A 22,425-nucleotide genomic window follows, 5' to 3' on the forward strand; every position below is an offset into this window, starting at 1 on the left:
GGTGTTGTGGCCATTAGAAGTGTGTGTAGAGGCAATCTGACTGCCCCTGCATACATGAGAAATCTCACTGCAAGGATTGCTCTGAGCTTCAGTGGTTTTGTGAGGAGTGGGGTCACTGGAGTGTAACTGTTCTAAAAGTTAGCAGTGTAGCTAAAAGTCAAGTCAAATGTGTGCACTAAGTCAATGCTCACACCTGTCCTGCAGCTCAATGCAGATGATTTATGGTTGTGTTTTCTCTCTTTCTCTGAAAAAAGACTTGAGAGCAAAGGGGAAAGGTTTCATTAAAACAAAACCTGACCTATGCAACTCTGGTAAAATCTTTCTATTTGAAACCAGGTCCACTCGCATTGTTTTTGTTTTGTTTGGTTTGTTGTTTTTTTTAGTTTTCATGCTAATAAAATTATAACTGCTGGTTAAATATTGCTTTTTTTTAAGTCCATATTAATTGTATTCTCTCTTCTGGGAAATTCTATTAGTTTTTGCCACACATGAGTGTTTTCAGATGTAGTTAAAATAACATCTTCATTCCAGCTGAGACCTTGTTGTTGAGTTTCTATTCATGATATAATCTTTAAATAGTTTGAAACTGCTAGAAATGCTGCAAGCCCATCGAGTATCACAATTTTTTCCTCCCTGTGAAACAGTGCCTGAGAAGCAAAACAATTCTGTAGGTTGATAGCCTGGTGAGAAGTCTGTCTTGCCCCAAAGTGGAGAATGTGATTTCAAGCAGTTATGCCTCCTGGTTACAGCCTGACGGGCACAGTCACTTCCATGGGAAATCAATATACTGCAATCCCCTTCTCATCTCTGGAGTGTCAGTTCAGCACATGTGGCAAATGCTGTCTCTGTAACCGTGGTGCCACTGTCCCATGGTTGTTTGGCCTTGCAGAAGGGTAAAAATCTCTGCCCCCTGTGTTTCTAGTGACCTCTGTGAAGGTGGCGTCCGAAGCTGTCAGAGTGGAGCTGAGTTGTAGAAGCCATCACAGGAGTTTAAGGATTCCAGAATTGCATAGAGATTCTGAAAGTGGTTGGGTAGATGAGCTGAAAAAGAACAATCAGAATCGGTGAGGCTTGTTTGAGGTGGGAGGGATTCCATGTGTGCCTGTCCTGTTCTGGTGTCTACCCGCAGTAATTCCTGGAGATGTCTGATGTGCTTCAGCCACTCCAGCCTTCAGCTGGCCATGGGAAATGCTGTCTTTTCCTTTGCCAGTCCCAGATAGGTGATGCTTACGTGACTGGGAGAGGACTCTGGGGTAAAAAAAGATGATCTGATGCCATAATTATTCTGATTGATGTCAAAGTGTGTGGATAACAAACGAGGATGCTTGATTCATTTTACCTTTCTGTAGTGTGTGCAGGCTTGAACCTGATCGTCATAGAACCAGAGACTGATGTGGTTAGGAAGGGACCTTAAAGATCATCTAGATCCAACCCCCCTCCAAGGCTGGGGACACCTCCCACTAGACCATGTTGCTCCAAGCCCCATCCAAGCTGGCCTTGAACACTTCTGGGGATGGGGCAACCACAGCTTCCCTGGGCAACCTGGGCCACTGTCTCGCCACTCTCACACTAAAGAGTTTCCTCCAGATATCTAACCTAAATTTCCCTTCTTCCAGTTTTAATCCATTACCCCTTGTTCTCACTACAAGCCCTTGCCAGAAGTCTCTCCCCAGTTTTTCTGTAGCCCCTTCAGGTACTGGAATGTGCTCTAAGGTCTCCCTGGATTATTGAAGGGTTAAAAATTGTAGACGGCCTCAGTTTAAGAGAAGGACCATCAGGCCAACACCAAGAAAATGTTGCTTTCACTCCATCTCTCTCACATTTGGCTGCAGTGCCTAATGTGTAGTTGACTGAAGTATCAATATAATTGCAGCATGGTTCTAATTGGGTTAAGTATATTTAACACCAATTCAGTTGTTCAGAAACTGAATCTAATTTCTGAATTACTTAATGTCATAATCGTAATCTTTTGAAGCATCATACATTTAATGAGTCAGATTCTCACACAGATATCTTAATATCAAAATGATCTGTATCAAAAATGAGCAGTGAATTTATTAGAAATGTTACACTCAGTTGAACTACATAGCTGAAATCTTGAGGAGGACACTTCAAAATAAATAATCCTTGTTTCTGAATTATCTCCCCTTTCATCTGGGAGCTCTGGGAATGTATTATGTTCTAATGAAGTTTCCTGTGTTATTAAATACTGTAGGCAGCTCTACCAACAAACACCCTTCCATCTACCCAAACCAAGTGGAAATATATTTTATAAGGCTTGACAGGGATGTGGATAAAGCAATATCATGCCAGAAGTACTTGTCTAATTTATGGAGACAGTGTCGTCCAATTTCTAGTGTGAATTGTCTTTGCCTAAAAGATTTGTCTTATCTTCTTAAATTGCCAGTAAGACCTTATTTCCAGGAGTAACTGTTCAGTAAATGAGCTTTTTGTGCATCTCAATTGCACTTACCAGCTCAGACTGTTTCAGTGTGGGAACAGCAAGAGGGAGTTTGTCTGTAGTACTTCTGAGGGGTCTTGTTTTATGTGTATGTAGAAGGTGTTAACACAAGCTTCCCAGGTTACTAAAAGGAAATATTGATGTACTGTCAGTGACACTATCTCAAAACATGTTTCTGACTTAGTTTATTAGAATCTGTCCCTCACTGGGCCAACTCAGCTGCCTGCCCACGTGGACTGCAACATGAAGGGCAAGTGAGCTTGGGGATAAAAAGCTCAGAGAACCTACTTCACATGTCTCAATGACCTGAGGATTAAATGATGACTGAAACCACGATTTATATGACAGAGAAGAATTTCTTGCTAGAATCTAGTCATTCAGTATCCTGAAAAGTGATTACATTTAGATTCCTTCACCTTGGGCTTCTCAAGTCTTAGAAAGAAATGCTTTGAGCTCTTGACACCTCCTTGCACAGTTCCAGCTTGGTGCCATTTTAAAAGAGCTAGGGAATTCAGAAAATGTTCCTTTAAAAATATTTTCTGTTAGAAATGTATTATTCTAAGTTTTACCATCAAACTGGAGATGACCTCTTCCAGAGATAGGAAAAGGGCCTTGGATGGTGGAATATTTTTCTGTATTTATTACCAAGAAAGTTTTGTAGAGAAAGACTAGTGCAGCCCAAAACTGTTTTGAAATGAAGTGTGTAGTGAACATTATATGTTGAAAATTAGTCCATTTTACAGCTTGGAATTCCTCTAAAATCAAGAACCTCAGCAGATATTGAACTATTTACAACCTGTTACTGGCAAATAATTTCCCCACATCAGAAGATAGAGGCAAGCTGCCTTTCAGTGACTTCATGGGCCTATGCAGAGAGCTGCATTTGTGCTAATGCTTCCCTAAATGTTCTCTCCTTTCCCCTTCTGGCCCTCTTTAACACAGAGTTTAGAACACTGCAGCTCTGCTAAATGCAAGTTCTGGGTCAGATATGATAAGCAGAAGTTTCATAGCTGTAATAAAGAGTCATCTCTGCACATACACTTACATGTTGTAGTAGGAAATTTGGTTAAGCAGACAGGGAACTCTCTTTTCAGGAACTCACATGTACTATTAGGCAGAGATCCTATTTATTCTTGGCATGTATTTACTACATATTTTGTTCTTTGGGCAAAGAATTTACACAGGAGTCTGGAGGCTAAAAGCAAGCACCTCTGCCCATCATTCCCATGTCTCTGTTGTGCTGCAGAGGACAGTGCAGGGCTTCCACACTCTGTGTTTGCCCTGTTTCACTGTGATTCTGGAAAGCATCTGGACATTGCAATGAAAATGATAAGGGAATTTCAAGGGAGGAGTGTGAAAAATGCAGAGATTGAATAAACGAAATAGGGAAAAAAATATAATCATAATTAAGTAACAGATCATTAAAATTTTGCTCTCTAGGTGATTGTTAGTGCCTTAGTCATCAGGCAACTGATCAAACTTTGCCAGGGCTTTTGCACAGACTGGCATTTGTCCTCCTACCCCTGGTTGGACCCCAGGGCACGTGAAAGCAGAGCAGCTGCCTGACCATGGTTATTCCTGAGCTTGACTTGCTGCTGACACATTGAATGAATGAAGATCATGGTTTAACTGAAAAGACTTAAACATATCTCCAGATATCCTTGATGTTGCACTTTCCGTGCAATTTGAAGCAGTAACTGTCAGCAACAAATAAAAGGTTATTTTGTAAGAGAACCTCAGCATGAGAAACGTACACACTTGTAGCTACAAGAATTGCTAGACCTCTATAAAAGTTACATACACAGCCACTCCCAGGGAATAGTTTCCAATAACCATCTTATTAAATTTTACAAGATTTACCAATTGCAACACTCATTGCAAGTTATTACCATTGTATTAGCCAATTAGGTTTTATTTGTTGATGCTCAGTAATAAATGACATGTACCTTTTTAAATAATCTTCTCACATTCAACCAGTATACAGCTGAGCTAGGACGTGTTGCAAATGCTGACTCAAATATCAAGGAGCAGTCTTTGGAGACCAGCACAATGCTGGAGCTTTAACTGCATTTTTTCTTTAGAAGCTATTTAATCAAAATATCAGTATTGTTCACCAATAATTAACACGCAGTATCAGCCTTCTGCAAGAAAACATTTAAACTACTGGTGTAAGTGGGAAGTGTGTGTATAAACATGTCCTTATATATATTGTGGGTAGTTTTCAGTGAGTGAAAAAGAAAGATGTAGTTACTAGCCCATGGTAGGTGTTGAGGGGGTTGGTTTAGTGGATGTGGTGGTGAGGCTTCCCAAAATGCCAGATGCAACCAGCTTTACAGAGGCCTTTGCTGACTGAATAGTGGGACTTCCTGAAATCCAGCATTGGTTTAATTTGCTTCCTTTGGCTTCATCTGGGAAGACTGAGCTAATGGAGTGATTATTCAAAAGTCATATTGAATTATATTCAAGAAACATGTGGATGTGGTTCTCCAAGTATGGTCTAGTGGTTGAGGTTGTAGAGGGTTGTGTTGTTTTTTTTTTGTGGGTGTTTTCTGGTGGAGTGAGTGTGGTTGTTTGTGCTTGTTTGGGTTTTTTATTTGTGTTGATGGTTGGACTCAGTGATCTCAGAGGTCCTTTCCAACCATGACAGTTCTGTGATTATGAAAAAGCCAGCCCATTAAGCCTTTATTTCTTCTCTAAAAATGCTAAAAGTCTGTTCTAGTCACATTTGATTGCAACCAGATGAGGTTTAATTTTATGCCATGTTGAGAAGTGTGTCAATAAACCAGGATTCCTACCTTTATTTAAACTATCTTTGTTTTCTGACCATGAACTTCAAAAGAAAAAAATCCCAGTTTACAAGGTCTTGCTCCAGAATTGGAACCCCAGCTGCACTTAAGGAACAGGGAAAAGAGACTGGTGGAAGGCTTGTAGGTGATATTGGAATTCCTGGAATTGTATATTTTAAGACAATATCTTATCCATCACCGAGTGTAACGTGAGTCAGTAAATGACTACTTCTTGCTTTAAGTTCAAACATATTAATTTGAAGTGTGTATAAAAGCTTACTGAGAAAGATAGGCTTACTAATGGAATATCAGGTAAGTGGGGAAACGTTTATCTCCAGTTTTTTGCTGCCTTGGATGGTAAGAATAAAATAAGTACATATTTTAAACAACTGTGCAGCTTGAATAAGTATTTCATGTGATATTAGAAAATGCTTAAATTAAGTAAGAAAACAGAGTCTGACTGATCAAGACTCCAGTGCAGTTGTTGATATAGAATCTGGTGAAAATGCACCATAAATACCCTGTTAGTATTTTATATAACACTTATTCTGTTAAGGTGTTAAGAATAATTAGACCCAAGGATTGTCAGATGCTGAAAGGAAAGAAAAGCAATGTTACCATTTTTTTTTTTCTTGCAGAAACAACAGGTCCCTACAGATGTTTTTTACTGACAGATATAGCCAAGCACTTCTTCAATAAACGTGGCTAATAATTTAAGATGTTTTTATGGAATACAGAATGGCTTCACTTTAGGGGAAAAAAAAAAAGGCCCTGAAGAAACAAAATGAAGCAAATTAAGGTTTAGAATTTAGACTGCAAGAATAAAAGCAAGTAAATGCTACAAATTGGTATTTTTAAAAAGGAGTCTTCATTTCATCATACTATAAACAAAGCAGGAGCCTGCTCCAAGGCTGGAAAGCCATTGAGCTAATGAATTAAGAAGTTTATTAGCCAGAATCATAGGAAGGGATGAAGGGTAATGTCTGTTTAAGAGTAGCTTGTGGTTTGGAAAACCTGTGATATTTTTCAACTTTCGTGAGGCTGGTGTAGGAAAAAAACCTCTGAAAACTCTTTATGTAAATGAATCTGTCTCAGCAGAATGAAACTAAGCTGAAAATGTCAAGTTGAGGTTCTTTGAAAAAGTGCAGTGTCTTCAGTGATTTTGTTTTGCAGTGTAAAAAAAAAAAGCAAAGCAGTGATTGTAGAGATGTGTATCCTTACACTTAAAAGCAATAAAATGTTAATATTGAGCTACTGAAATAATGACAGCTAAGCTGTCAGAAGCAAAAAGATAATCTTGGTATTAAATAAAGGACACTGATTCTGGCAAGGGAAGTTACATGAGTCATCCTAGATTTAGCCATATAAATTTCAACAAATGACATGTTGGGTGAGTTCTACTCCTAGGATACTTCAAAGAGATTTCACTGATCCTTGGGTGGATTATGAAGTACAGAATTAGTAATGAATGTATGAGCTGGTCTAGGGCTCAAACGATGAGTCTTGTAGAGAAGCTTTTGGAAAGAAAAACCTGTAATAATGAATTTAAGAATGAAAACTTAGCTTAACCTGACAGGTTCAGGAAATGCAGCTTAAATTCTTGTTCCATATATATTGGGATCCTAGCCACAACTCTTGCTTTCAGGCAGAGTGGTTCCATGAGATTAGGAGGATAACTTTGTCAGACTCTGTTTCACATTTGGGACCAATAATTTATGCAGAGAAGTGCTGCAAGAAAAACTTCTTATTACTGGGAGGACACTTTGCCTTTAGGTGTTTCATTAAGCAATGCCAGACCTTTTCAATCTGTTCCTTTTATAATGTTAAGCTATGTTGTTGGTGATGTTCCTCATGAAGACAAGACATGATCTTTTATGCAGTGCCAGCAATATTTTGATATTAGCAAGGTTCCTGTGCCATGAACATGTGACCACTGACTGTGTTTATGCAGGTTTTCTTGTGTGTGAGAGTGGAAACTCTTCTCCTCAGCTGTTGCAAAGTGTTTGGAAATAGAAGTGTAATGTTCAACCTGCTAAGATAGCAATTTGACATGGCGTATCAGTTTGGAAAAGACTTTAAATATAAATATATATATATACCCATAGTCTGATAATCTTCTTAGATAGGCTGGTAGCACTTGAAATCACAGTGATACAAATACTTCTAAACTTGAGCCTACCTAAGGGCCGTTAGTTTCCAGTGGAGACAGAGCACTTTTCTAACCTGTGTTCTGTTTTTGCAAGGATTAACTTGGTTTAGGGGGAAGCCCCACAACCACTGCCCAACAAAACCCACTATACCTACACATTTTAAAACAATTTTCATTGCTTTAGTTAAAAACAAGTGCATACTTTCTGCCCTTCCCTCCCCACTCTGAGGGATCTGCTTAGGACAGGGATCATGCCAAAGAAATCAAATTCAGTCAAATCTAATGAGAATAATCCCTTCCTAAGCCAGGCAATATTTCCCAGTATCTCAGAGGACTCGCTAGCCCCTTCCAGACTGTAGGTCTAATAATATTACATTAAGAGGCAGAGGGAAAGAAGAAATGTAACTGCCCCATGGCAAGTGAATCATGCCCTGGCAACGAGGACTTGCAGTAGAAAGTAAATCATATGCAGGAATGTGTTGGAGGCACTAGAAAAATCACTGATGTTTACTTCTAAAATGCACAACATCTGCATATCTTGAGAGAAGCAACTTTGTGAGCACCAGAAGTCAAGGAGCCTGGTTTTCAGTGCATTTGTGTTTCATGGTTGGGTGATTTACCTGAATTTATGTTGAGTCTAAGCTCAGTTCTTAAACAATGGACATCAGCGTAAGTTTTTAGGGATGTTTTACTTACAGTTTATACCTTATTACACACTGGGGAATCTATTCCTTGGTTGCTCCTGGTAGAGATTCTGTTACCTGCTGAGACACCAAATTTGATCAAACCTTTACCTGCAGTTTGAGGAGTCAGAATTTAAATGTCCAGTGAATATGTGGTGCCCTTTGACTCAGAAATATTGCCTGTGAACATCTGAGAATGTAGAATAAATAGTTGTGTAAAATAATAAGGTACTGATTGAAACTGGCCAGTTACAACAGCAGGTGGACAATGTGATGGCAGAAGGATGATTTTCTGGCAAATGAGACACAGTTACCTTTGTTCTTTCTGAAACTTCCTACCCTGTGCCGTGCAGACACCTAAGGCTCCACACAGCACATTCCTCCTAGGGTGTTAGAATTGAAACTAATGACATCTCGAGGGACAAGTGCCCTCCTCCCTTCCATACCTCTTTCCCTCCTCCACACTAGTCCTCCTCTTTGGCTGACATCTGCTGAGAGCTGAGGCTGTTGGACAGTGCTCATTAGAAATAGGTCTGCTCTGCAGAATTTGGATCCACTTTCTTTTTCAGCTTAGCTTTTTGACTTGCTTGTTTGCATGTGGCTGATGTGTTCTGTCTTCATCTTTCTGGGATGAGTAAAAAGCACTCAAAGCACTAATCATTCTTCCTGAGGAGGAAAATCCAAAATCCCATTGATTTATCCCATCTTAAAGAAAACAAACAACAACAAAAAACAAACAAAAAACAAAGCATGCTTTATCTTATCTCAAAGAACAAAAGAAAAGCTTTACATACATGCTTTTATTCTCCTTCCCACTACAAGAATATGCAATGAGATTTTTCAAGGATATACCATGTGAAGCCTGCAGTCTGAAAAATAAGTTGTAAATGGATTTTTATATGATAAGTCCCATAATAGAAGTTACCTTAATGAGCTAAATGTATCTGTTATAGCCCTTGTTAACAAGAATGTCATTGGGAGAAATGAGAATGAATGACTGGAAACAGTGGTGTGTTAATTCGTGGAGTTTTGTAGTTCATAAGTCCTACCTCCTCATAATAGTGTTTGATTCTTTTTTGAGACTAAGGTCTAAACTGAGATGGAAGATATCTCAGTGGTAATGGGTTCCAAAAGGGATGTTCCACACAAGGGTGTTGCATACTTTTTGAATTTCTGCCTTTTTTCTAAAAAAAAAAAAAAAAATATTATTAAAAAGATAACTACTTATGCCCCAGAAGAAAGGTCTGGAGTGGGACATAAGATCATAGAATGGTTAAGGTTGGAAGGGATCTCAAAGATCATCAGGTTTCAACCTCCCTGCTATGAGCAGGGACACCTCCCACTAGACTAGGCTGCACAAGCCTCATCCAACCTGCCCTTGAACACCTCCAGGGAAGGGGCAGCCACAACCTCCCTGGGCATCCTATTCCAGCCCCTTATTACCCTCAAGGTGAAGAATTTCTTCCTAATGTCTAACCTAAATCTCCCTTCTTTCAGTTTGCCCCTTGTCCTATCACTGCCCTATCTGGTGAAACACCCTCTGCAGCTTTCCTGGAGCCCCTTCAGGCACTGGAAGGTGCTCTGAGGTCTCCAAAAAACCTTCTCTTCTCCAGGCTGAACAACCCCAACTCCCTCAGCCTGTAGAGGTGCCCAGACAAGAGCCTGATAGTCCTGCTGTCTCTACTTCTCCCCACCTTGGGAATGCTGTAGCTGCTTGAGCAAATAAGATCTAATGCTCTACTGTTTTCTGTATGTATTTAGAAATGCAGGGTAACTGATGTGGTTTCCCACATTGGTTTGTTTCTTCAGCCTTCTTTAGAATGGTTGTTGGTATTTCTATGTATTTTTTTAATCTGAAGGGTCCATGAGAGTTTGACATTGGATGACTTTATAAAACATTCTGCTAATTGGGTTTGTTGAAATGAATAAATCAAACACTAATTGGAACGTGCCCTGCCATTATTTTTGCTTACTGAATTAGATATAATGGCGTGAAGTTCTTTTTATCATATTTGTGCACTTATTTAAACACCCCCCTGGCACACACTTCTGCAAATTCAATTATATATTCAAAGGAGACATTCAGTTTCTGCAAGGCTGGCTTACATTTAATCTGGGGGCAAGTCTCAGTAACTGATGATAGGTCTGCTCAAGATTAATTAGCATCACTCAGATGAGCAGTGGCATTGTTACAAGCCTGCAGTGTAAAACAAGGGATATTTTATCCTTCCTATGTGAGCTGTTATTTGCTTCAATATGACCCTCTTCAGGAAGGGAAAAGCTTTTTCTCTTGTTTGGGTTTCATTTTATAAAAAGGGGTCAACACCATGTGTGTTATCTAACAATATTGAAGTCATCTCAGTTTTCTTTTTCTTTTTTTTTGCCCCACTTAGCAACTGCCTTATCACTCTTTAGTTTTTAGCCAACCAGTGACAAGACTCCAAGCTCCCAGTTTGCTTTTTAAAGTCCGAATTCTTGTTAACAATCTAGGAAGATGCAGAACCCCATTTTGGTTCATGTGAAATGTTTTCATTTTCCTGAAGCAGCTTTTTGTGGCAAAAATTAGAACAGACAAACCTGGCCTCCAAATTCATTGAGTGGCATCTTTTCCTCCCAAATTGTGGATTATTTTTCCCCACGTTAATGAATAGCCTGCTCTGCTGCCAAGCAGTTTGTTACAGCAATGGAAGATTTTGCATTGAGATGGACCTAACCTTTTTTTCCTTCCCTCTTTGTTTCAGCATATTTAAGTGTAGCTCACATTTAGGTATCCACATAGGCATTGTGTCTTAGGAAAAGCTGAATATTAAGCTGGTGCTAACATCAGTGAAAATAACACATTTGCTAGTTTTAGCCTGTTGGTCCCTTTTGGTGTTACTATTCCTAATTGAGTGGAATTAAAATCTATGGGTAAATTTTTTGTTTAAACTGAAATGAAGTGGTGGAGTGGACTTACTGAATTTCCAAGCATGTTGTAGTAGCTTGGTGCTTGTGCAACAAGTGGGTCATGCAATCCCATGAGGTGAGCATGAGGAGCACCTGTGCAAGAAGAATCCCCCATCAAATGCACCTTTGCCCTGTGTTTCCTTGCTGGCTTGCTTGGAAGCTGCTTGTTCTGAACACGCCCTTGATTGTAAGAGCACTTTCATCTAGATCAACAATATTCCCCAGAAGAGGTACCATGACAAGCTTTTTTTCAGACTCTTCCTCCTTGTCCCAGGTTACCCTTCAACAGGGATTAGAGCTTGTTGGTGTGCTCTGTTCAGCAGGGCCTGCCTGAGGACCTCTTTCTGGGGCTTGTTCCCAGAACAAGGTCTGGCACACGGGTCTTAGTGAGGCTGTGGACCTGAGAGATGAATGGAACCCTCTTGGTTTGTCTGGGGGTGGTGGTGAAGCTGCCACTGAGGTGGATGGTCGTGTGGCAATGGTGCCGTGGAGTGTCCCTCAGCCTGCCTGGCTCTCCTTCCATGGGAGGGTGGGGAAACACAACCTGACTGGACTCCATGGCTGGGTTTGTGCTTAGAAGCCCTTGCTGGTGTTTGTGCTGCCTATCCGTGTGCTGGGTTTGTGGTTAAAAGAGGATGTTTGTGCCCTGTGTGCTGGCAACTTGGTGGGCTGGAGCAGCAGCTGCTGTGAGGAGAGGCTGGGGTGGCCCCTGCCTGACAGGGCCAGGGGCAGCACCCCTTGGTGAGGGAGAGCCTCTGGGGAGCACGTTTAAGAAAGGACAAAATGCCAGGAAGTGGGGAGAGGAACTGTGTGAGAAACCATCCTGCAGAGACCAAGGTTACTGAAGGAGAGAGAGAGGTGGGTCTTGAATTCCTGAGATGAAGTTGGGTGTAAATGTCACAGCTGATGTTCTGAATGTGGCTGCCAGTGATTGAAGCTGGAACATCTGCCGTGTTCTACCAGGAAGATAGGACCAAGACCACCTGTGACACATTTGTTTGGCAGACATGAACACGAGCCATTGTGACACTTAGAGTAACTCCAATGACTGCTATTGTGGATGTTGTGGTTCTTTCCTCTTCCTGAAGTTTCTTTCCTATTCTGTAATACAACACATACTGCAACAGTGGAGACAGAGGAGTTATGGTCCTCCTAGCTCATAAGTTAATATGGCTCCGGGTCCCATCTGAGTCTTTCCTTCCCTTTTAATTCTGGTCTCTCTTGACACCCTGCAGCAAGAAGCAGATGAAGACTTCCCTCCTCTTGGTGATGGAAGTGCAGGCAGCCAGCCTGCTTGTCTGAGCCCTTAAAACCGACTTCAGTTTTTTCTTCTTTTCTCGTTCCCTGCAAATTCACTTCTCCAAATTCCAATTCTGTTGCTTCTAGTAAATTAATCCTTCTGGCTTATTGCCTTGTCACTCTGTGTTTGGAGGTTTTTCGACTAAGCTTTTCTTTCTTTAAAATGTAGACAGCTTGTTGCTACTTCTAAGGCTCTCCAGAGTCTACCCTTTCCTTTCTTGTCCAATTGTGCTACAAAGTTATCTTAGATTTTCAGACAAGGCACTTTAAAACTTCCTCAGGTGTTGTCTCTTTTCAGTGAAAACTCCCAATTAATTTCCAGAAGTTCTCACTTGTATCCCTTTTTCAGCTCCTCCTCCAACTTTTGATGTACCTCAGTATGTAGGAATTAAACTGCTTGACTGATTATGCCAAGATATTGACAGTTGCATTCCCTCTTAAATGAGGACTGCTACTGCATATTTTGTGACTATTGCTTGTTGTGCTTCTGGGAGTTTGTAGCAGCACCTGGGCAATTTTCTCTATGTACACGAGGCCTCACACAATTGTCTGGCTTGATCAGAGAATTTGTTTACAATCCCCTCAAAGTAATAGCTCAGAGGCAGCATCGTTAGTGTGTGCTGCAGTATGTTGAGCAGAGGTGGTGTGGAAGTGGTGTCTGTTTGAAGTTGTGCTATTAGAATCTATCAAAATTAGAACACCCTGCTGGAGACTGAGAGCAGAGTATTTGATACCGTGTCTTCTACCCACTTGCTGTGAAAAAGGGGACTTACAGTTGCATGCTGTACTCCCACACAATCCAGAACACCTTTGTTTTCCCTTGGATGTTTTAAGGAGCGCATTTAAGATCTCAAATTTGAACTTTTCCATCTAAATTAAGTTTCAAAAATTAAGGAAGCAGTTAGAGTGTCATCCAGCCCTATTTGTTGGCTGGGAAAGTCTCACAAGTGCAGTAAACTTAAAGCAAGAATTACCAAAATATTGTAAAATAATGACTTCCTAAATGTTCACAGACTCTACTGAAACAGGCAAGATTGCAAAGTCATAAAATCTGCTGTAGTCAGGTCTATTTGTAATGAAAATACACAATGTATCAAATTAGGTGTGTTTTTTTTAGGACAAGATTTGTCTTTCAATTTTTCTTTAGCAACAGAGTATTTTTAGGTGTCACTCTCTACACAACAAATCCTTGTAATATATATTTAAACAGACAGAATTTGTGTTACATAGAATCACGTAGAAAACCAGTTGCAGCTGGAGTGCATATGAAGTCCTTCACCAGAATAAGGATTTAATAAATATAAATGACAGGGTACATATTTGTGTTTGTTAATTAGGAGGAGTTTCACAGGAACTGAAACAAGTTTGGGCTTTCTAGGGAGTTAAAGAATAGAAAATAGAGGTGAAAACTAAAGAAGGCCTCCATGTCCCTGTTGCTGGATAATCCTTATTGCAAAAGAACAACAGATCACTCACATACCAGCTATTTATTGTGTGTGTGTGAAGGCAACACAGCCTGTGGGAAGGAGTAAAGAGTCAGGAACATCTCTGTGCATATAACTCTCTGATTAGTGTCAAGAGCAATTGGTAGTTTGGCTGGCAGAGCAAGTTAGTGTTGCCCTGAGCATTGCTCAGTCCTTGCAGCTCTGAGGTGTTAGATGTGTCCAGTTGACTTTGGAGAAGTAGTATCTGCAGAGAAAAATTGTCCTTGCTTCCCTAAGAGAGAAAACCAAAGAAGTAGAGAGGTGGTGTGGGCACAATTAAGGTCTAAACTGAAGGATTTGTATGTAACTAATATGAGTTGCTGGGACCTAAATGCAAATATTCCTGCACGTGGCCTTCATGCACAATTGTCCTTGGAGTCGTAAAGATATCAGGTTGAAATAAAGGGAAATGATCTAAGAAACAGTAGCATGGAGGGAGAAAAGAAAGGCTTCCAATGGATACAAAGTGTGGAAAGTACAAACCTCATTTCTGGATGCCTTCTGGGCTGCCTGAAATGTAATATGGAGGAAATGAATTTTCTTTATTCCCTTTTATTTTTTTAAATTTCTGTCTCTAAACTTGAGTACAAAATATTTTAGTAAATGGCCTACAGTAAAGAGATCCACAACATTAAAGGGATGTTTGTTTGTTTTTTTTTCTGGTTTGTAGGTGGTTGTTCATTTGATGAGCACTACAGTAATTGTGGTTACAGTGTGGCCTTGGGAACCAATGGATTTACCTGGGAGCAGATCAATACCTGGGAAAAGCCAACAATGGATCCTGCTGTCCCAACTGGTAAGTAAGAAGCCTCAGCAATGGGGGGGGGGGAGGTATTATTCTTTGAGAAAATCAATTGTTAGTCCTACATGGGTGTCTACTGGGTCTGGGTATCCATGACAATGGGGTAGGATTTTATTCAGTGAAAAAGAAGATTTTGAGCACAAAAGTCATCTGACAATAGAATTTGTAAGTGTGAGATGGCTTTTTATAGCATTTGCCATTTGATATCCATGCTGGATCCTTCTATGCTCCTCATTCCTATTTTATTCCTGCATTTAACAGAGAAAAATGTTTCAGATAGAACATTCTGAGGTTTGTCCTATTTTTTTGCATGATTTTGGGTGAGACACCTGTCTTATCTGGGGATTTGCAGGTTTGAGAGGCCAGAGAAAGCCAAGCTTTCTAGTGTCTAAGGATATTGGACCTTCCAGTTACCACTTAACTCCTAACTGGATGCTTTTAGTTCTGATGCTGGGAAAGACAAGAGAATTCCTGAAGAACTAACTGTAGTAGCTAATGTTTAATTAGGCTGGGATTTCAGCCAGGGAAATTTTCATATGCAAGAAAAACATTTCCAACAGAGAGATTTACCAGAATATCTAATTTTCTAATATATATTGAGGACATCCAATAATAGCATAGTCTTCCATCTGAGGCTTGGAATATTCTCTGAGGAGAATATTTCTGATGGTTTAGTTTCTCCTTGGACATTGGCATCCTGTGGATGTATACAGGGATAAGCTCTTGAGCCTTTATAGAAGTGCTGTGGAATGCTTTGTTCACATAGAAAAAGGACTTATTTTAAGAAAGCCCTCTAATATTTTCTGAAAATCAGTTTGTCTGTGTTTCTTGCCACCTAAATTAGCAGTGCAAGCCCCTTTGAAGGGGACCCGTTGTGTGTGGACACAGTGGCAATTAAGATCAGCCAGTTAAGACTTGGCTTTAAGTCCTAAAACAGAAGTATTTGCTCCTGTTAGTGCACTGCCCTCAGAAACATAAGCTACAAGGCAGGACTGGACCATAATTTTGTTCAAGAGGTGTTTTTTATGCCTGTAATTATTGGGGTAAGAGACTTGTGCTTGCTAGCTGCTTGTTAGGGGTACTGTGCAGAGCTGGTACCCCAGTTCCCTGCCACAGCCACTGACAGACAGCCCAGTCTTCAGCCCTGTGTGCTCATTGTCAGCAGAAATCAAGTGCACAGGGTACCAGCCTGGCTGTGCTTTCTCTGTCACCAAATGATGGTGAAGTTTTTGAGGGTTTTGTTGTTTTGGTTTGGTTTATTACAGCTTAGGCTGGAAATAGTTGGGAAAAGGATTTTTCAAAGGGTGTACCACCTGGTACCAGTTGATTGGGCTGCAGCATCCTCAGAAAAGTTAATTGTGAATGTTGCAGTTTTCTGCTCTTGTCTGTGAGAGTGTATTTAATCCTTCTGGATGATGTTGGTTTGTTTTTCTTTTTAATGATTGCAATTCTGTCTCAATGGTTCTTCCTCTCCTACCTTGTTGTGTCCTGTTCCCTGTCCCTGGTAAAGCCCTTAGCTGGAGGGACATGACAGATCTTTGAATCAACAGATCCCAGAGCAATCTGGGGGAATAGGAACATACACAGTTTTGATGCAATTTGGAAAGCAAGAAATAAACGGGAGTGTTTACGTGGCTTGGACTGGTTGGGTTCAGTACTTCATAAACTCTAAACCTGTCTTCCTGGCCTCCACCTGGACGTCTATTGTCATCTGAAGTATGCTGGAGCCATGAAGAAATGGATAGATAAATAACAGTCTGTAATGCCATGGTAAAACCCAACAACAATCAAGGCAAACTAAAAACACAAACCCAATCCCTGAACACTTCAACGTAATTTTTTACAAGGCTTTCAGAATTATTTTTGCTAAAACTACATAAGTAGGTGTGTGTTTTCCCCCTTCAGTACATTATTCTAAGTTACCTAACAGCACTAATAAAAATATAAAGATGCTAGAGCAGCTGCAGATTTAATAAAGGTTAGGCATCAAGTAAGAGATGCAGATAGCTTTATTGTAGAAATATGCAAAGGTAAAGCAGCCATCAACTTGTAATGTGCTGATAAATATTACCTAGAGAGGTTTTAAAGAGCATAAGGGGAAATGACTCAGTTCTTCATGTTACTAATTGATGTCTTAGGAATATCCACACAGAGTAACAGGCTAAATCAGTAGGTAGAAAAGGAAGATTGACCACAGCAAACATATACAGAAGGCTCCAATAACACAGCCAGGTTTTCCAGAGCTGTCCAAACCATGCTAACCTTGAAATAAATGATAGTGGTCAATTAGGCTGCTCTGAGCTAGCAGGGATGTTAGAGCTATTATTGACTCTGCATTGCTGGGTGGAATCATAATGTTTGTTGTTTGTATTGGTTACTTAATGAAAATGTTTTCTGAGAATAAAAGATGTTTACTTAAAATTCATCTGGTGACAAAGCCAGTTGAATAAACCAATGAACAGCACGTTCCACTCTTACCAGCAGTGACATCTTTCAAACCAGAGTACTAGAACGTTTGGTGATTGACTTGCCATTCCATTTAATTTCTCCACAGCAGCTGAAAGCAGCAGGATGTAAATCCACTGAGCTGCAGGGTGTAAGAGGTGGTAATGTTGAACATGATAACATGGTGGTAACATGGTAACAAAGATGTTCATGGAATAAACATCTTCTGGTGGCCAGCTGTACCAGGAGAGCTGCTCAGCATCAGGAGTGACAACAAAAGAGTCAGAATGCAGAGTTTTCTGAAAACACAGGCAATAATGCAGATTTTCTTTATCAGGATGGCACTTTAGACACTACCTGATTTTTGCACCTGGAAATAGATTACAATACCATGTTGTGGAAATGGTAAGAATAAAAAGTGAGCAGGCATTAGGTTGGTTCAATGATGCTAAGTCAGCCTGCAGTGCAGGCAGCTGGGAGATTGTCAAAAAGCACAGCTTGCCCCCTCCCAGAGCTATTTTTTTTTCTGTGAAATTTATCAGCTTTCATAAATACCAGTAGGTCCCTTTGAATTCAACCAAGCCACAGAATTCTGTCCTACTGAATACTAATGAAAACATCTAGCACTTTTTACAGTACTTTTCATCAATAGGTCTCAGAGTGCTCTTCAAAGGAGGCCAGTACCATGAATGGGAGCTTGAGTCTGTAGTGCTGTGTAATTCTCTGGTGACACACAGTGCTGCAAAGGTCTCTGCCCAGGGACAACTTTCTATTCCTTATTTTTTTAATGGAAATTTAATATATATATATAATAGAAAAAGGGCAATTAAACTGCTCCATTAGCAATGTAGAAGTTAGTAGGCTTTTTTTTTTTACTCTATTGCTAGCAAATAAACTGTTTTCATGAATTCCATAATTAATTCTTTAGGGCTGGAAACAGTGGTAATTGAGGGATTAAGAACCAGATGTTTGCTGTTCTGAATAAATGTTCCCAAAAATGTGAAAGGAATGAATGGTAGGTATCCAATCCCCAGACTTTGGTGGGACTCTCATTCCACCTCCTTGCATAATAGCAGGAGCAATTATAACAACATATTCTTTAACAGATGGGTGTTTACTTAAGCCTGAATACCCTCAGTGATGAGTATTCTTCAGCCTTTGGGCTGCTTGTTCCACTTTGAGTTATGAAGTTTCTCAGTCCTTCATTTTCCTCTTTATGGCAGCTTCTCATTACTTTTTATTCCATTTTTTTTGGGGGGGGACTAGGAACAATAATAGAATCATAGGGGTTGGAAAGGAACTCTGAAGATCATTGAGTCTAACCCCCCTGTTGCAACAATCAGTTTTTGCTCTCTCTTATAACCTTTTATACAGTTGCATGCAGTTGAGTCTTTGTTTTAAGAACTCAACATGACCTGATCCTTTTAACCTTTCTTAATTTAGTGCCTGATTCCCTCTACGCTCTGCCTTCAGCCACTGCTTTTTTATCTACTCTGGGTGTTTGCCTGAAGCTGTGTTGCCAAGCAGAGATTCAATACTCTGCATGACAGTGCTGGAAGGGCAGAAGGTGACTTTAATTCTGTTGTAGAAGTTCAAAGGACAGCAATTAGATTTCTCCTGCTCCTCATTATTCCCACCTTGCAGTTTTCATTCCCCTTTTTTGTAAGTGTTCAGTCTTTATGTGCTGGTATTAGATGATGTAAAGCAGACATGGCTCTTTAGTTTGTGTTGGATCACAAGGGTTAGTTCCTTGGTGCTGAGGTAAGTAGGGACTGAGCTTTTCTGTGGTTTTGAGGTAGATACGTGATTGGTACAACAAGGAAATGTGTTGTTTAGACTAGCCAGGCAAAAGTACTGGCCTTAATTTTCATGTTACAATGTTGCACCATTCAGAGGACCCTGGACCTTCCTGTTCTAGCAGCAGTTGGAAGGATAATGTTAATTATGAAAGTATTTAACATTTGCACGTTCAAAATGTTTTGTCATCATCTGCTAATTAACTCCAATAGAGACTTAACCAGGTCTGACAAGACTGAAGTAATTAATTGTGTTAAATACAATTCTGCTCTGAATACAAAGCCATCAGGCCTTGTGCCTTTCTACAGCTGCATTCCTTGGTGTTAGATTTACTGTTCCTCTCAAGTTTGCTGTTCTGTTTTCTCTCTTCCAAGTTAACAGATAAGCAAAAGGCAGCAGAGGGTGGAGATCTGGCCCCATCTGCCTGACTGCTCACTTCCTGGGGAGTATCTAAAGTTGCACATAGTGTAGGTGCTACTTTGTATATACATGTGTATATACAGATAAGTATCCATATGCATGCTCCCTCTCACTAGTGTTTCTTGCTGAATTGCTTTCTGAGTAGACAACCTGTTTGTCTACAAAACAAGCTTAGATGTGATGACTGTATGAGCCAAACGCTTGGAACCAATTCCAGTATTTACGTACATAGAATTTGAGTTGCAACATTTGTATGTAGCAAGTACAAATCACCTCACTTGGCTTATTTGACAGAGTCCACACATTTTCTGCCAAGAGAAACATGACCTGTTATTCACAGAAGCGGGTTTTGTGGTAGACATTGGTGCACTTTTAACTTGCTCAGAGCCAAACTTGCTTGGGCTGTCTAACTCACTGTTTGAAAGTTGCAAAATATTTGTGGAAAAGGACATTGCTGCATAGTTTTGTGGATTTAGTGTGTGTTTTTCTGTAAAGCTTATCAAGTAGCAGGCAACTAGTGTTGCAGCAGTAGCTCAGAAGTTCACACAGTGTCTTTGTTCTTCCTCTGTTTACACTTGAACTAAAAGATCTGAAATGTTTTATGGTGCTACAGAAGACTATGGCAGGTTAGTACCAAGTGGCTGTTGACTTCACCAGGAGTGTTTGTGGCAGTTGTAGCACTGAAAGGTTTAGTTCCCCCTTCAGAGATGTAGTCAGATCTATAATCTTCCCTCCTGAAATTGGAGGTGGAGTCTGTGCTACACCCTTTTAATGCTGGACACTTGGAGGGAACAGTTGGCAACGTTAGCTCACGGCTTCCCTTGAAAGCATTGCACCATCTCACCGAGAGTTTGTAGCAGAATTGCTTTCTCTCTTGCAGCAGAGCTAAGGCATGGGGACTCTTCCCACATCTAATTGGGTGTGTTCTTTTGTTCCAGTAACTGGAGGACTCTGAGCTGTTCACTGAAAGAACAGAAGGGTTATCATCATTAGTGTTGCTTCGTGAGCTACTCATTTAGCCGGTGAACGTCAGAGCCGTGATGTATGTATGAACGCCAGATGGCTAAATCCTACTTGGACTCCAATGAACTGAGTGAAGTTGGGTGTTAGTTTAATAGGCCAAATGCTTTCCTGTGTCACCTTCCTCTTTTTGTGGAGTGGCACCATAGAGTTACACTGTGAATGAATAATTATGGAACATCTTGCCTTGAGGAAGGTGATAACCAGCCATCTATGCCCACACTGACCATGGGTAGGATCCTACCTTTGATGCTGCTCAGGAAATTACTGATGTGAAATCAGTGTTAACCTCAACAAAGAGCAGAGAACCTCTTTGCTTATGTCAGACATTTGCCTTTTATTTTTCGGTCTAGAATGAATGCCAACAGGAGTTAGGCTCAACATTTGTAAATTTGAAAGAAGATGGAAGGAAATCAACATTTTCCTGTGTCTGAGTGTATTAATTCTTGGTTACAAGAAAATACACAAACAAACTTGTTAAAGGAATAAATTAAAATTAAACTGTTTATATGATGAATCATGATCCAATTTTGTCAGAGAGAGAGAAGGAAATTTGGCTCAGCTCCCTGCATAAATTTTTCTTCCAAAAAATAGTTTTTGCAGGGGAAATTACTATGAATGAGCCAAATATGTTTTTCCTTACTCTGTCACTTCCAAGCAAGTAAATACATTAGTCTGGGGATAGGTAATGAGCTCTCAAAGTAATTTCTCAGCTTTTAAGGTCCAACCAGAAAAGGATCTCTGGAAGCTTTCCTCAGTGCATTTTTGTTTTGCTCTTTACTATGCAGCTTCATCTGTGCGGGGGTTCTGTTTTATAGTTCCAGTTGTAAGTGGTTCCTCCCCATTTTTAGAATTTTACCCCCATTTTAAACAAAAGTGAGTTGCTTAGTTTTCTGCATCTTTTTTTTTTGGTGGGCTTGCATGCAAATGTTTAGCCTGTTGGGCAAGTGTCCTGCTTTGACCTTGGGATGAATACAGCTTTGGCAGGAGTGTAACCTTGCAAGCAGCTGGAAGGAACTGTTTTTGCACCCTGGTGTTTACTTGCTCTGTCTTACTCTGTCCAGTAAGCCCCCCAAAAACTGTCACTATAACTGACCCTGTTATAGCCCAGCATTGGGATTTAACTGTCCCTCAGAGGAATTTGGTGTTACCCCTGTTTATTACCATCTCATATCATGTCTGGGCTGCCAGTAACTAAACCATACTTACATTAGGATACATTTTTGCTTCTTCAGGCAGGAAAAGCCCATGATCTATTGCTCCTTTTGCACAGAACTGAGTTCAGAAAGGTAACAACTTAAAGCAATTAGTCTTGAGTGATTCTTGCCAAATATTTGCTTTCTGTCTTGTGCTCCTGGGTTCTAACAGCAAGTGGAACCTTTTTTTTTCTTTTTTGTAATTAGACTTAATAGTTTTGAATGGAATAGAACTAGCGAGGGACCATTTGACCTAAGTGCATGTGAAATTGCAGACCTGTAAATTAAGAATATCACACTGAAAAGCTAAGTAGTTAGCTAGCTATTTCATGATGTCAGATGCAAGAGGAGTTGATTTAATTAAGAACATTTACCCCTCTAGAGGCCTTCTGCTGAAGGGAAATTACATCTCAGTTTTTAATACTTTGTCATTCATATTGTAAATGTGAGATAGAATTTCTCCTTATGTGCCACTGAGCCAGCTTAGCAGCTGCCTGCTTCCACTTTGAGGTAGATGGTGCTGAAATCAAGCTTAGCAAGGCTGTGTTTGTTCTCTGAGCATGCATGGCATAAAGAAATGTTACCAAAAGAATCTGAAAGGATTACTTCCAGGAAGGCCTTTTAATGACCCTAAAGGGATTGTTACGTGTAGGGAATGCACGTAGTTACTGCACCTGGATGTGTTAAATGGTACATTTGAACTGTTGTCAGTCTGGTTTGGATCCTTTCTTGTGAAAGCTGTGAGAAAAAGCTGTTTGTGAGTGTTGGGGTCTTCCTAGTATCACCATTAGTGGGACTGTGACACTTTTAAAGCGCTGTCATAACATCACTCAGTGTCACGCCAGGAGAAAGGATAAGAAAGCCATTGCTGTCCATGTTGTTCCTCCATAGTTTCAGTACTGAAGTATATTAATTTTTCTCCACACCTGTTGGCTCT

The 22,425-nt window shown here is 40.2% G+C and overlaps 1 protein-coding gene across 4 annotated transcripts in view; it reads left to right on the top strand.

Moving 5' to 3' along the window:
* Positions 1 to 22,425, top strand: part of PTPRT (protein tyrosine phosphatase receptor type T) — a 435,474-nt gene that overhangs the window by 107,178 nt on the left and 305,871 nt on the right. For all 4 annotated transcript variants that reach the window (XM_051633170.1, XM_051633173.1, XM_051633172.1 and 1 more), the window contains exon 2: positions 14,479 to 14,604. In XM_051633170.1, the coding sequence (XP_051489130.1) occupies positions 14,479 to 14,604 (126 nt within the window). The remainder of the gene's footprint in view (positions 1 to 14,478; positions 14,605 to 22,425) is intronic.

This window comes from Apus apus, chromosome 15 (genome assembly GCF_020740795.1).
Source record: "Apus apus isolate bApuApu2 chromosome 15, bApuApu2.pri.cur, whole genome shotgun sequence".
NCBI classification, from domain to species: Eukaryota; Metazoa; Chordata; class Aves; order Apodiformes; family Apodidae; genus Apus; species Apus apus.